The following is a 15,253-nucleotide window of genomic DNA, read 5'->3' on the forward strand; positions in this document are numbered from 1 at the left end:
CCCATTGTTATAACATCTCTAGTACTTTCCTTAGTTTCTGGTAGCGAAAGCTAAGTTAAAGCTTCTGGTGGCAAAGCAGCTGGAGAGTTTTTGACTGCGTCAATAATAATTTAGCACGAATTTGACTATGTTCCCCAACATCAGATCTCACTATCTTTGATCACAGGTAAGCGATTTCGTCCAGGAATCGTAAAATCAAAATGCTATAAAAAAAAGTTACCTGCTACAGCATTCATCGGGTCTTGCTCTCCCAACTTATGCCGAGTTCACACTGCACGATTTTCAAAGACGTCGCATCACTGTTGTTTTCACACTGCGTGACTATCTGGGGTAGCATTCAGTTGCTGCTGTGTTCACACTGCACGATGGAACGACGACAGGAGGTTACACACTGCATGACTTTACAATAGGAAGAATCGCCGACAGCTCTGTCTGGTGCAGGGTTGCCAGGTTTTCGCTACAAAACCCTCCCAATTACTACTCAAAACTTGCCTGAAAATAGTCAAATTGCTTTCGAGGGGGTCCCCCAGTAAAAATCGTGTTCGGGGGGTAAAATACAATTTTTTTTGGCGGGGTTCTCCTGGAACAATTCACATTCCAGGGCCTAAATAAAAATATAAAAAACAACCGGCGGCAATCGCCGATTTGGCAACACTGGTCCACAAACTATGTTTCATATAACTCCTCCTAAACTTGCCTGAAAATAGTCAAATTGCTTTCGAGGGGGTCCCCCAGTAAAAATCGCTGATGTGTTTTTCAGTCAGAACTCATTTCACACAGCGTGATTGTGAATTCCCTCAGATCGCGTCTTTGATAATTCACACTGTGTGATTATCACTCGTGTGAACGAGCACCCATTTGCCTCCGATTTCAGGCATTTGTCGGCGATTTCGCAAAAACCTGTCGGCGAGTGAAAAATCGGGATAAAATCGTGCAGTGTGAACTCGACATTAGACTTCGTGTGTGCGCACATCCATGTTGCTTAGTAACGAACAAGCTTGTTCACGTAATTTACGCGGAAACAACAACATTCTAATTTCTGATTGGCTAGTAGGTGAACTCGGCAGAGAGCTTCCCTCCGTATTCATCCACTAATTATAGCAGGACAAGTTATCCCTTATTTCTCAGCATGAGAAATACAAGGTGTGGCGTGAGAGCGTGTGAACAGGTTGAAATGCGTGTGTCTCACGGTGAATGTGTGAGACTTGAGAGCCCTGAGTACGTAACCTATGCGGCCTTGATTTGTTGGGGTACGGTGAAGATTTCTTCATGCTCTTGGGAACATAATTTCTTTGGTTTTCGTTTGTCTGAGGGATTATTTACAAAAAAAAAAACGTAAAAAGTACATTTTGCAGCAGGCACATCCATGTTGCTTAGTAACGAACAAGCTTGCAGCGGGCAGCGGGATCACGTAATTTACGCGGAAACAACAACATTCTAATTTCTGATTGGCTAGTAGGTGAACTCGGCAGAGAGCTTCCCTCCGTATTCGTCCACTAATTATAGCAGGACAAGTTATCCCTTATTTCTCAGCATGAGAAATACAAGGTGTGGCGTGAGAGCGTGTGAACAGGTTGAAATGCGTGTGTCTCACGGTGAATGTGTGAGACTTGAGAGCCCTGAGTACGTAACCTATGCGGCCTTGATTTGTTGGGGTACGGTGAAGATTTCTTCATGCTCTTGGGAACATAATTTCTTTGGTTTTCGTTTGTCTGAGGGATTATTTACAAAAAAAAAAACGTAAAAAGTACATTTTGCAGCAGGACATCAATGACTTAACAGCTTAATAAAGTAACTGTATTGTTTTTTTTGTCCTTCCTCCAGAAATCAATCAACAGTACTGACCTTAAAATGTTTTACACAATTCATCAGTGCACATTGTAATAAAGTTTGTTTCATAATCTTTCAATAAAAATATAAGAATTTAGTCCACCTCTTCATCTCATAAGTAGTCACGATGTCAGAGTAGGCTTCAGGATAATGTTAACCAAAGTAGACACGGCTTGAGGGGCAATCATTTGGCACAGAAAAAAAAACTTCACTGAGTATTTTGATAAGTTAGTCTTATCTCCTCTACAGATCACTATGGCTCATGTCCTAATATAATAAGCCATTTTATAAATACAAGTAATTGACCCTTCACAAAAATCAGCCCTCCTTTTTTACTGTTGCTATGTCCGACAAGCAATGTGGCTCTCACACTACACGTCATGTTCTCATGCAGTGAAAAATACATCACAGATCACAGAGGAAACTGACAACACACCGACAGACAAGAAAAAAAGCAGTTACTTCTGGTATAAAGCATGGCCTCAGCTTTCAAATTTTGCCATTTTGTAAGAAATTCTAATAATAAATACCGTTTTGTGGCTCTTTACTGTGTCGTGACAGAACACTGTATTGCCTCAGTTCAAGCAGCACACGTGAACCGACCTTTTCATATTTACTTAAAGTGCGAAATAAACATGAATGAACATCAGAATGTATGTTATTTCAATATACATAATTTTTCACGTTTAAGTCCACCAAAGTTTATCTACTCTCCTGTATGATATGTTTGTCGGACAAAATTATGGATTTGACGTTATGATTGGTCAGATCACCTGTCAGTCAAGCTCTTTGTGAAGGATCAATTCCCAATGGACAAAACAAAGGCCGACTTCATTACAAAAATGAGGGGATATAAATCACTTTATGTAATCAGAGTCTATGCCCATCATACGCTACATAAAAAATCTGCAGACTGGTTTTGACTTCTGCCAGCTGTAAATCGAGGCAAAAATCTGCGCAAAAGTCTGTAGTGTATTCCCACCTTAAGTAAAATGTCATATGGCATAAACCAGGATAGGCATATTAGGTGGTCATGTGTTAAAAATAACTTTTTCTCTGTTACTCTAGAATCCAGATCGGATGATGATGCCAACTGCTACCCTCTCTTTCCTCCTGGGCCTCACCATCCCCCAGAACAGCAGGACAGCTATGCAAACCAGTCTTATGGCACCCCTCACCCTGGTTCCCTCCAACCCATGGAGTCTCCCAGCAGGGTATTTGACTGTCCTAGCATCCAAATCACCTCTATCACAGCCAACTGCCACCAGGACCTGGGTGCGCACCAGTTGGACGAGTTGGCAGGTGCATGTGGGGAAGCCGGTGCTGGGTCTCTATCAAGGGACCAGCTCTTTCTGCCATTGGATGCATCCTACAGGGACACGTCCTCACTGTGTCCCAGCCCCTGCAGTAGTTTGTCCTCCCGCAGCTGGTTGTCTGACGCCTCGTCCTGCGAATCCTTCTCGCACATCTACGATGATGTGGAGGCAGAACTGAATGAGGCAGCCGCTCAAGTTCAGCTGTCTTCTCCTCTAGTGTCACCGCTGGCGTCTCCTCTGCCGTCCCCACTAACTTCTCCCCAGGCGTCTCCTCAAGTGTCTCCTCTTGTGTCCCCCTTTGGTTCTCCTCTGGCTGCATATGGAGATGACCCTTGGTACCGTTATCAACAACATCATCAGCAACCTCTACAATATCATTACGCCCAATCGCTGTCACCATATCAGTCACCCCGCACCAGCATCACTGAGGAAACGTGGCTCAGTCCCCGTCCACAATCCTCATCCTCGCGGCCTTCTTCTCGGCCAACCTCGCCATGTGGAAAAAGGCGACATTCCAGTGCAGAGGTCATTCCCGGTTTGGCATCTCCGCACCTTTCCCCCAACGTAACACCGTCTCACTCTCCTCGGGGGAGTGTCACTGAGGAGACATGGATGGGAGGTGCCACATTTGCCCCCTACCAGACCCCTCCACTGGAGGTAGACATCCCATCCAAAACAAGAAGAACGTATCAGACCAACCACAACCAGCATCAAGTGGCTCTGTTACCAGAGGGCTCAAGTCTTCAAGACCCAGGTCTTGCAAATCCATCGCTAAACTCAGGCATAGCCGTGTCCCTCCCCAGTTTAAAGAAAGAGGATATAGTGGAACATTTCTTAGCCGTCCCAACACACCCTTGGGTTAGATCCAAACAAGTCAGCACTCCTTTATACAGGTAAACTGCATGTACATATTGGACTCAATTGTTCACCTTTTGGTTTTGAACAAGTGCCAGGGTTACATCAGGGGTCTCCAAACGCTGTCCTTGAGGGCCGATGTCTTGCAGAGTTTAGCTCCAACCCTAATTAAACACAACTGAACCAGCTGAACAAGGTCTTACTAGGCATGCTAGAAACTTCCAGGCACGGCTAAAATGTACAGGAGTTTGAAGACCCCTGAGTTACATAATAGATTTTGGCCTTGTTGTTCCATCATTTATGAACCTGTTGGGGCTATAACAACGGGTGTTCTGTTTCATTGGCCAATGCTCAAAAACAACTGCCACACTTGTTACAGCCGCTGCTGTTTCTTTTTCTTACTCAGGTCCACATCTTTACCTCCACTGGACTCTCCTCTGCCCAATCAGTGTGGCCAGTGTGAGTTAAAAATTGAGATCCAACCTAAGCCTCACCACAGAGCCCATTATGAGACGGAGGGCAGTCGAGGGGCCATTAAATCAGACTGTGGAAGGCACCCCGTTGTAAAGGTCAGACTTTACACCAGATCTCAGATTAGCCTTTTATGATTTCCCCCACAGTTGACAATGGTTTACGTTTGGACTCTGGCCACCTGTTTTTCTGAAAAATGGGAGTGGAAACCTGTTTGGAAATACAGTCAGTTTTTACAATTCCATTTGCTGTCACTAGTGAATTATACATGGAATTTCTTACATGTGATTAATTGATTATGGTTAATTATTGATGGAGTATTTCATCCATCATTACCTACTTTTCTATGTTGTTTTTGTTCGTCACACAGCGTACAGACTTTATTGTGCGCATTTTGAACAGTTCACTGAACTTGCACAGCGGTTTTCATTGTTCTGATAAATTGAGAAAGGGTTCCATACATAAAGGTTTGTTGCTCATCTGACATCTGCTCTAGTACAAGACAAAAGTACTAGATTATTGTTTGGGTGTATTTAATTATTTATATTAATATTATAATATTAATTAGCATTATTATGCATTCTATTTTTAAAGCTGTATTAGATAGTTTAGATATTATTGGATTAATGATACTAGAATTTACCAATGAGAGAAGGAGAGATATGTGATTCATGTGATAAATATCAGCCAGTCTTATGGACATAACTTTTGATCCAGTCAGCTTGTGGTATTTTTAACAGGGTTCAAGCTAATGTTACATGTGTTGGACTGTTTGTTTACCCTAGTTACCTACGACACAACCATTCCTGACATTAAAGGAACAGATGTTGAGAGCTTTTCAGGGATAATCGCATGATCGTCAAGATCGCCAACAAACTTTGAATGTTGGTTTGAAATTTCAGTCTGATATGGGTTACTTTGAATACTTTAAGAGCTATAGAGCATTAAGGTTTTGATGGATGATGGCTAGGCAGATACATCTAGGAACTATTCATTTGGAATTACCGGTAACATTTTTACTCATATTGTTTCTTCTTGCGTCTGCAGCTAACAGGGTATAATGAAAAACCCGTCAGCCTGCAGATGTTCATCGGGACAGCGGATGAGCGTTACATCAGGCCACACCTATTCTATCAAGTGCACAGGATTACTGGGAAAACCGTCGCGACGCCGAGTCAAGAGACAGTGATATCCTGCACCAAAGTTCTTGAAATTCCTCTCCTGCCTGAAAACAATATGTGTGCCAGGTACCTGTCGAACAAACCTCTGATTTGCATGCACCCTGCCCTGCATGCATTGTAGACAAAGCTTTTTTGCATAAATGATGTATTGACATGGCTAACAGTTCTGTCTTTATATCAAGATGTCAGCGCTGAATGGAAATTATGTGAAATTCAGAACAGTTTTAAAGGTGCAATCTTTTTCCGTTTTACTTTTCAAGAAACAAATACTACTTTTAATAAATATGGTTACTCTATATTCAGGGTTCGTACGGTCATGAAAAACCTGGAAAAGTCATGGAATTTTAAAACCCCAATTTCCAGGCCTGGAAAAGTTTTGGAAAAATAAATAAACCCAGAAAGTTTTGGAAAAGTCATTGAAATCTATTTCACAAAACTCTGTATAATAGAATTGCGTTTAATCAGGTCCTGAATTTCGGTGACGGATTGCGCATAGGCTATATCGCATTTTACTCATTCCCGCAGCTTTTGACTTTAAAATGATGGATATTCACACATTTATTCAATAGCCTATAGCATGTAGGTTTGATGAGTAAACAATCAAACCTACAGACTGAGTCCAGTCCACACAGACTGATCAAATCAGTCATTTGAAAACAGCGTGAGTGATTCAGCTGTACGCGTCTTCTCTCTTTGACTTTCTCTTCAAACGGCTTCACATCGGCGCATCTTGTCTGCGCTACAAGAGCCGCTGCACGCTGCGATACAAGACTTTCACACGCGTTTCGGGACAGTTGACAGAATAGTCACTTGCCTAATCGGGTCATTGTTGCATCGTCAGAAAATTTTTGTTAAATTCAAGTTTTTGTTTTTTTTAAGTAAGCGGCCAGTGGCAGACAGTGAGTTAATCATAGCCTATGTTTGATCAATTTAGCCTTCTCAAATCATCACCACTTGACTAAAATAAAATCTATAGGCCTATATAAAATGCTTAAAAAAAACAATGTTAGTTTAAATGGTTAACCTAGATAAATGTGTGCTATTAGGAGCGTATCCAATCGTTTGTGCAGAGAAGCTAATCATGGAAAAGTCATGGAAATGTATTGGTAAAAATGTGTACGAACCCTGTATATTGATTTACACTCAATGTTATAAATCTAGTTATATCAGTACCCTAATTAAAGTTGATTTATTTTACATGGAGTGGGTTACATCATGGAAGCTGACATATTGAGATCACATAGAATAAATCTTTTTTTTTTTATCTTGGTACCCACCTTATTATCTGGCATTTTCATTAAAGGGGTCATCAGAGGCCCATTTCCACAAGTATTACATCATGGAAGCTGACATATTGAGATCACATAGAATAAATCTTTTTTTTTTTTATCTTGGTACCCACCTTATTATCTGGCATTTTCATTAAAGGGGTCATCAGAGGCCCATTTCCACAAGTTGATATGATTCTTTATGGTCTTAATGAAAAGTCTATAACATAATTTGGTTAAAATTTCTCAATGGTAGTGTAAAAAACACCCTTTTTACCCTGTAAAAAACAGCAAGCCATTTCGGTGCATGTCCCTTTAAATGCTAATGAGCTCTGCTCACACTGCCCCTCTCTTCCGAGATGCTCTCTGTGAGACTGTAAACTTTAGCCGCATTCACCGTGAAACTTGCTAACTAGCACATTATTAGGAAAGGTCATTTCCAAAATTCATAGAAAAAAACGTATACTCACTTCTTCTGGAGGTGAAGCTGGATCACACTGAACACATTTAGATAGATGAGAGGGCGCATTCCCTTCAGAAACAAATGTAATCCACTGTGTCTTCAGTGGCTCAGATGTCGGGAGTAAATGAAGACTGTTATGTTCATTATTACATCCAACAACAGAACACCTCAATCACTTAGGAGACATTCTTATTTACATCTGCTCTGGCGTCGAAACAGTGGCGGACTGATGACAGCACACTCGGAGCTAAGGTAAAACGCTAGTGTCAATCAACAATCGTGGGAGGGGCCTGGGTCCGTGTGACATCACACAGCCAAGAACCTGAGAACAGCTTGATTTGAAAAAGGGGATATGGGTGGATTTATATCATTATAGGGTGGTTGTGTACACACACTGCCAACACACATTTCAGTTCAAACAACAAATAATTTTGCTTCTGATGACCCATTTAACAGAAAAAAACATGGCTGAGAACAGAACATTACTTCAATGGCTTTGGTAATTAAAAAAACTACTGCTTTTGCATGATAATGTATTCACCCACACCCATACTGGCCAGGCTTTTAATATAAACTTCTCCAGATTTCGATGATATTCAGTAAACGCATGTCTCATGAATGAATATACAAAGTGAAATTCATTTGAAATGGGATTTATAGCTTATAGTTAAAAGTTGCTGTGGGCCACTGGCAGCAAACAGCACCAATTATGTCACTCTGGCTTCATTTCCATAGATTACTGCAATTTTATTAAATAAACACCATTTAACTGACTTTTATCATCTTTCCTTGAAAGCATTGACTGTGCTGGGATCCTGAAGCTACGGAATTCAGACATCGAGCTGCGGAAAGGAGAGACGGATATCGGGCGTAAAAACACACGTGTGCGTGCTGTGTTCCGTGTTCATATCCCTCAACACAATGGAAAAGTGCTGTCACTGCAGGTGGCGTCCATGCCTATAGAATGCTGTGAGTTCTTTTCTGTGGTGATGTATCTTCTATGTAAACAATTTTGGTGGATTTTGGATTTTGGATTTTGGATACAAAGTGCATATGTCGCCATGATTTTGAAAATGTTACCAAGCCATATTGATCAACATTTCCTCAGCAATTTACCGCCATTTTCTTTCTCTGTTGACTAGCTCAACGATTAGCTCAGGAACTTCCCCAAATCGAGAGCTTTAGTCCCACCTGTGGTACTGTGACTGGAGGAGAAGAGATGCTTATAACAGGCCAAAACATCAATCCAGAGTCAACAGTTGTCTTCCTAGAAAAGGGCTCTGGTAAGTGAAATCATCTATTACAATAACTGTTCTCACAGCTAGTTCCTCTGCTGTAATTAGGAACAGTTTTTAGATCAGTAGTCTTGCAATAAATTTTGGATGACAGTTTATGTTATGTAATAACAAAAAAGCCTTTGTTGTCTTTTTTTTCATTCCAGATGGTAAAACACAATGGGAGTTCGATGTGAGGGCTCTACAAGAAAAGAGTCAAAATGTAAGCACAGTATGTTATTGATTTTGTAATGAAACTCTGAAATTCCTCAATTTATTTAACATCATAACTTATGTTAAATACACTTCCCATTGAGATCTGTAGTTACAAGTGTATCTGAAGTTCTCTTGTGTTCCCATTCCTGTTTAGACAAGCATAGTGGTAAAGATTCCTCCGTACTACAAGAAAACCACGGCTTCCTCCACCCAGGTGCAGTTCTATGTTAGCAATGGCAAGAAGAAGAGAAGTGCCTCACAGTTCTTCACCTATCTTTCAGGTAATTGCCACACTTTCAGCATGTCTGGTCCACTTTGGTGGCAAGAACTGTCAGTTAGACAGCAAGAGGAAGTCCAATAATGTATCAAAGACAAACTACAGTTAAAAACATGTATTTTGAAGATGCAACAATATCCAGCTGGTTCATCAAGGCAGTAGCTCATTCAGTCTCTATGAAGGTTTGTACAGTCTGCCCAGAAGCAATTAATAGAAAATCTGGTCCCACTATATATTTAAGTGGCCTTAACTACTATGTACTTACATCCACAAATAAGTACAATGCACTTATTGTGTTCATATTGTGTTGCAAAACACTTCTGCTGCTATTGAGGTGGGATATGGGTAAGGTTAGGGACAGGTTTGGTGGTATGGGTAGGTTTAAGAGTGGGTTAAGGTGTAAGGGATTGGTCAACAGTGCAACTATAAATGTAATTACAGAAATTAAAGATGGAATTATAGGCAGGTATTATTTTTTTAAATATGTGCAATGTAAAACCATGTATGTACACAATAAGTGCACTGTACCACATTATTAATTTAAATGTAAGTAAATTAGTGGCAGTTAAAGCCACTTAATATAAAGTGGGACCGAAAATGTATGTAGATGCAGAATATATGTAGAGTGTATATCTTAAAGAAATAAGCACTGATAATGGTTACTGACACAGCTCAAAGTAAAAAAGGATATCCTGTTTCCACCTGGTATTAAGATGCATCTCTGGTGATCCAATCATAACCGGTGTAATCAAAAAGGTGTAAAACATTTTATCTGATCACTGAAACCACACATGGAGGGAGTCAAAACACACATGATCACATTGCATTTGTAGTAGAAACGCTGTCTGTCCTTAATGCGTTCCAGACCATAGTGAAGTACCTAAAATGTGTTCATCCTGAGACGTGTTGCAAGAAAGCACACCAAAGCAAGCAATTCAAAGTTAGCTGCATTGTACCAAAACACAATGGGAATCACTAGAGTTGGGGTACTTTGACTTGGGACTTGGACTCGAACTGCAATTGTGAATGGACTTGGACTTGGATATTTTGGGCACAGAAATGCATGTCATGTGTTACTTAGAAAGATTAAAAAAACAAGTATCATCATGAAATTAAGATACAAAGATAAATGTTTCCCACTTCAACTCAGTTGGTTAAAAACTAGGACTCGACTTGGACTCAAAGAGGTGGACTCTGCCCTTTTCATTTGCTTTCTTTCCCATTTAGTTGTAAGCCACATAATATGCTTTTGTTAATTCTGTAGTATTTGTGCACTGTACCCGGCACTCATGTGAAAGTGATGTAGAGTGTCATGAACAGTGTTGGGGGTAACGCATTACAAGTAACATAATCAGATTACTTTTTCAAGTAACTAGTAAAGTAACGCATTACTTTTTAATTCACAAGAGAATATCTGAGTTACTTTTTCAAATAAGTAACGCAAGTTACTTTTTTTTTCAATTTATTGATTGACAGCTCTCCTATCCCCATTAAGAGATGAGTGTCTCAAAAATAATGTAACAACAAATGATCACGGGAGATTTGAAATGCATGGTAATACCAGTTGGAAATAGTAAAGAGTTCAAGAGGCCTAAGTGTTTTGGACAAAACTGAATATCTAAGGTATATGCAGATGTTCTGAAGCATTTATTGTATCAGCCAGGTGACTGGTAGAAATAGCCAGTACTTGGCAAGGTGTAAAGTGTCTTTCAGAATTTGCGTAGATCAGAAGTAGCCAACTCTGCTTCTGGAAGGCTGCCACCCTGCAGGGTTTAGCTCTAATCAAACACACCTGAAGCAGCTAATCAAGGTGTTCAGGATTTATAAATAACGGGCAGATGTGTTAGACCAGGGTTGAAACTGAAGATCTGCAGTAAGTTAGTGGCTACCAGTGTAGAGGCAAACCCAGGGCTGTCCAAACTTGTTCCTGGGTACCCACTGTCCTGCAGAGTTTAGCTCCAACCCTAATTTAAAGGGATAGTTCACCCAACATTTTTAATTCTGTTATTAATTACTCACCCTCATGTCGTTCCAAACCCATAAGACCTTTGTTCATGTTCAGAACACAAATTAAGATATGTTTGATGAAATTCGAGAGTTCTCTGATCCTCCACAGTGCGCAAAGAAAACTAAAATAATGACTTTATTCAACAATTCTTCTCCTCCTCATCCCGTCTGCTGTGGCGCATTGTAGAGAGAGTATCACGACGCACGCGCTTGCTTCCGCTTTATGTAAACGACGCATGAGCGTGTCCAATGTAATCGTCGGCACGCACATTCCTTGTTTACATGAAGAGGAAGCAAGCACATGCGTCGTGATACTCATAGTCATTATTTTTGTTTTCTTTGCGCACAAAAAGTATTCTCATAGCTTCGTAAAATTACGGTTGAACCCCTGGACTATTTTACTGATGTCATTGCTACGTTTATGGGCCAGGGAACATTTCAGTTGTGTTGCAGTCTATGCAGAGTCAGAAATCTCTCGGATTGCATCAAAAATATCGTAATTTGTGTTCCGAAGATGAACGAAGGTCTTTCAGGTTTGGAACGACATAAGGGTAAGTAATTAATGACAGAATTTTCATTTTTGGGTGAACTATCCCTTTAACACATCTGAAGCAGCTAATCAAGGTCTTTAGACTCACTAGAAACTTTCAGTCAAGTGTGTTTAAGCTGGTTGTAGCTAAACACTGCAGGACGTTGGCTCTCCAGGAGCAGGATTGGACACTCCTGGGCTAACCAATCTGTTATCTAGTAGTTTGGATTTGTTTATGTGTATAATACATCATGTTGTCTGAGATTACTGTAGAACTGGACTGATTTAGGTCTCAGTTGGTCAAGATAGTATATCAGTTTTCAAATGTTTTCAGAAATGAAGAAATGTTCATAAAGATAATCTGTAATGTGCTGAATGCCCTTCTTCCAAGCAGCGCAGGTCAAGCAGGAGTTTAGCATAAGGACGGACCTTAACACCAATGACCTTGCAGGGCAGCATCCTACCACCTCCCCAGCAGGTCTCACCACTATTGGAGACCCAGTTGCTTCGGACAAAGTCCAGCCTCTTGAGCAGTGGCTGCTGTCTGAAGGGACAGTCTGTGCTCCATCTTCAAGCCATCTCAGTTACTCACCTCAGGATCCTCTGTATCTGAGCCACTCTCATCCAGCAGACAGAAGCCTCAATGCTGAAGCAGACCTCTACCCTATGTTCCACCCCTTATTGGTGGATTTCAGCAACTCTTTGTACCAAAAACCTCAACAAGATCTGTCTTACAAAGGGCAACCTAGTCTTCCAGTGGCTGGTGGTTCACTGCAAGGCTGCAAGTCACTCCAAATCTTAGCAGAGCAACCAAGGTCTCAACTAGGCAAAGGATACCAAGGCATTCCTTCAAAACAAAATCATAATCTCCACAACCTTGGGCCTGCCTCAGTGTCCAATACACCCATGATAACTAGCCCAAATGTGAATACATCTGGTCTGTATGCAGTGGATCCAGTGCAATTCCCACACTCCTCGTCTTCCCAGGTGCTTCCTCTTTCTCATCAGCCTACTCTTGCCAAAGTGCCTTTTAACTCACCGTCTGTCAGAAAGAGTTTGATGGACCCTCAGCCTTTCGGTGCATCTCTTCAGGAGTCCATCAAAAGTTACAATATGTCACAAGGTGGAGAACGCGTCACCATTAAACAGAATCCAAAGGAAGAGAAAGAGCTAGCCTTTCGGTCCATAGGCCTACAGGATATCACTCTTGATGATGGTAAGACTCCAAGGAGAACCATTTTAAAGCAATGAAGATAACTGGACAATGTTGATTACCACAGAAATATGTTTTGACAAGCAAAACTAGTCTATAGAACAGGGGTCCTCAACTCGACCTCGAGATCCACTGTCCTGCAGAGTTTAGCTCCAGCCCTAATCAAACACACCTGAACAAGCTAATCAAGATCTTCAGGATTACTACAAATTTGCAGGCAGGTTGGAGCTAACCTCTGCAGGAAAGTGGATCTTGAGGCAAGGGATTCTCCAAAATAAATAAAATGACACTGTTTCAAAGGTCTAACCATAAGAACTAACAGTAAAGGTCATTGCACACTGAGTCCGAAATTTTCGCACATTAAATAAAAAAATACGACCTCAAGTTATGTCAATTATGTTTACACACTGCCTCCGAAATTTTCGTCTGTCATAAAAAAATTCGGATCGGGTTTGATTTTTTCTGTTTTTCGCATTCGTTGCAAGCATTTTGAGAGGTGTTTTGACAATTCAGAGCCACCGTACAAGCGAACGCTAAAATCCAGAATGGCGATTGTCAAGTTCATCCACTTCGTCTCGCAGCACAAAGCACCGTAAAGATCCTTGCACACTGAGTTCACGGAAATTGGTGGTCTTCTTTTTAATATGTTGCTCTAGTATCGCTAGCAAAGAATCAAACTGAGCCACTGACATCCTGAAGTAAACTTTGAATCGCCCGGGATAATCCCGCTGCTCCTGAGGGGGAACTCTCCGTCCTCTCTATATCTCAGGATTGGATGGACCCAATATTTCCTTTCTTTTTTCTCTTTTTAAGAAGCGAGAAGACAACAAAATCGTCCTCACTGCTTGAAGACTCCATTTAGTGCTGTTTTGTGATTTTTTTCGCAACTGATTAATTAATACGCATCGGACTCGGTGTGCAAGGTTTCTGTGCGTGATGAATTTTTAGGATTTAGAATACGAAAAAAAGCATACGAAAATTTCGGACTCAGTGTGCAGAGACCTTAAGTCTTCTTCTAAACCACCTGAAACCGTAATCCCAATGCTAAAAACAAGATTTAGACAATTTTACTGCCGAAGCAAGCAACACATACAAGCTAAACTTCACATTTCTGCTTTTAAATTTGGTAATCCAGATTATGCCAAAGATGTTGAGTCCTCCTTTAGTGATCCAGAAATAAAGGAAACCATTAACAGTTTCACTTTAACACCAAATATTACTGTGATTGTATCTGTTTATTCCAGGCCATGTTATCTGTTTACATGTTAGACACACTTACTGTGTCTCATGCTGGGTCAATAACTCACCCCAGGCTGCAATACCAAAATATGCGCTAGCTTTGTGGCATATGCTAACCAAGCTTTTTGTTTACTCTCAAGAAAAACTAGCAGCTGCCACCCCTAGTGTCTGGAAGCCTGTTTAGTTTGGGCCTAATTATAGTCCACTGTCCCCGCAGTGCAGCGGGAAAGAGGATACTGGCATTGCATGGAGTCACTGAAAGCGCTAAATATACCTCGAAGGCTAATCCACCGCTAGTTTTACACAGCTGTATTGTGACAGTCTCACATACTTCACATAAGATATTGCTGCCATTAACCTGGAAGAAGACACGTGGAAGAAGCACATTGGCTTGACTGAACTTGATCTTTGTTAATGAAGCTGTCCATTCCTTGTGTTTATTTTTCTATGGATAGAATAGCATAGAATAAATTTAGTTTAAAAAAAGTTTTAGTTTATTAAAAAGTTGTACATTTTTACCAGATTGAGATCAATTTTATGAATTATAAAATATATAACATATAATCAAATTAATTGCATTTAATGTTTTTAATACATTTTTAAAATATTAAATAATGAAAATAAAATAAAGAAATAATTTTTTTTTAATTAAATATAGAAACATAGGGTTTAGATTAAATATTAAATTATATATTGCACATTTAAATCATAAATATTTACGTTCATAATTAGCCAAACCCTAGGACAGACTGTATTATTTTTGTTTGTGGCACTCATTTTTTTTACTCAGCACTTATTCGTGTTAGAGAGGACAGGTGCAGTGAACTGGAATACCCCTGTTGAGTGAGTGCTGTTGTCCCGAATCATGCTCCCTTCACTGCCAGGGTGTGTGTGTGCGCGTGAGTGTGTGTGTGTGTGTGCGTGTGAGTGAGTGTGTGTGTGCGTGCGTGTGAGTGAGTGTGTGTGTGAGTGTGTGCGTGTGAGCGTGTGTGTGAGCGTGTGTGTGTATGTGTGTGTGTGTGTGTGTGTGTGAGAGAGAGTGTGTGAGTGTGTGTATGTGTCTGTGTGTGTGTGTGTGTGTGTGTGTGTGTCGGAGGGGGGGTGTGTGGGAGGA

The 15,253-nt window shown here is 40.7% G+C and overlaps 1 protein-coding gene across 1 annotated transcript in view; it reads left to right on the forward strand.

Annotated features, from left to right (window-relative positions):
* The window catches only part of LOC107566268 (nuclear factor of activated T-cells, cytoplasmic 3-like), a 19,690-nt gene that overhangs the window by 2,027 nt on the left and 2,410 nt on the right, over positions 1–15,253 (forward strand). Inside the window, exons 2-9 of the mRNA XM_016251659.1 lie at positions 2,899–4,039; positions 4,408–4,570; positions 5,520–5,719; positions 8,181–8,353; positions 8,527–8,667; positions 8,826–8,881; positions 9,029–9,155; positions 12,082–12,903. Coding sequence (XP_016107145.1) covers positions 2,899–4,039; positions 4,408–4,570; positions 5,520–5,719; positions 8,181–8,353; positions 8,527–8,667; positions 8,826–8,881; positions 9,029–9,155; positions 12,082–12,903 — 2,823 coding nt within the window. The remainder of the gene's footprint in view (positions 1–2,898; positions 4,040–4,407; positions 4,571–5,519; positions 5,720–8,180; positions 8,354–8,526; positions 8,668–8,825; positions 8,882–9,028; positions 9,156–12,081; positions 12,904–15,253) is intronic.

Source organism: Sinocyclocheilus grahami, unplaced genomic scaffold (genome assembly GCF_001515645.1).
Source record: "Sinocyclocheilus grahami isolate Dianchi unplaced genomic scaffold, SAMN03320097.WGS_v1.1 scaffold1065.1, whole genome shotgun sequence".
Classification (NCBI taxonomy): Eukaryota; Metazoa; Chordata; class Actinopteri; order Cypriniformes; family Cyprinidae; genus Sinocyclocheilus; species Sinocyclocheilus grahami.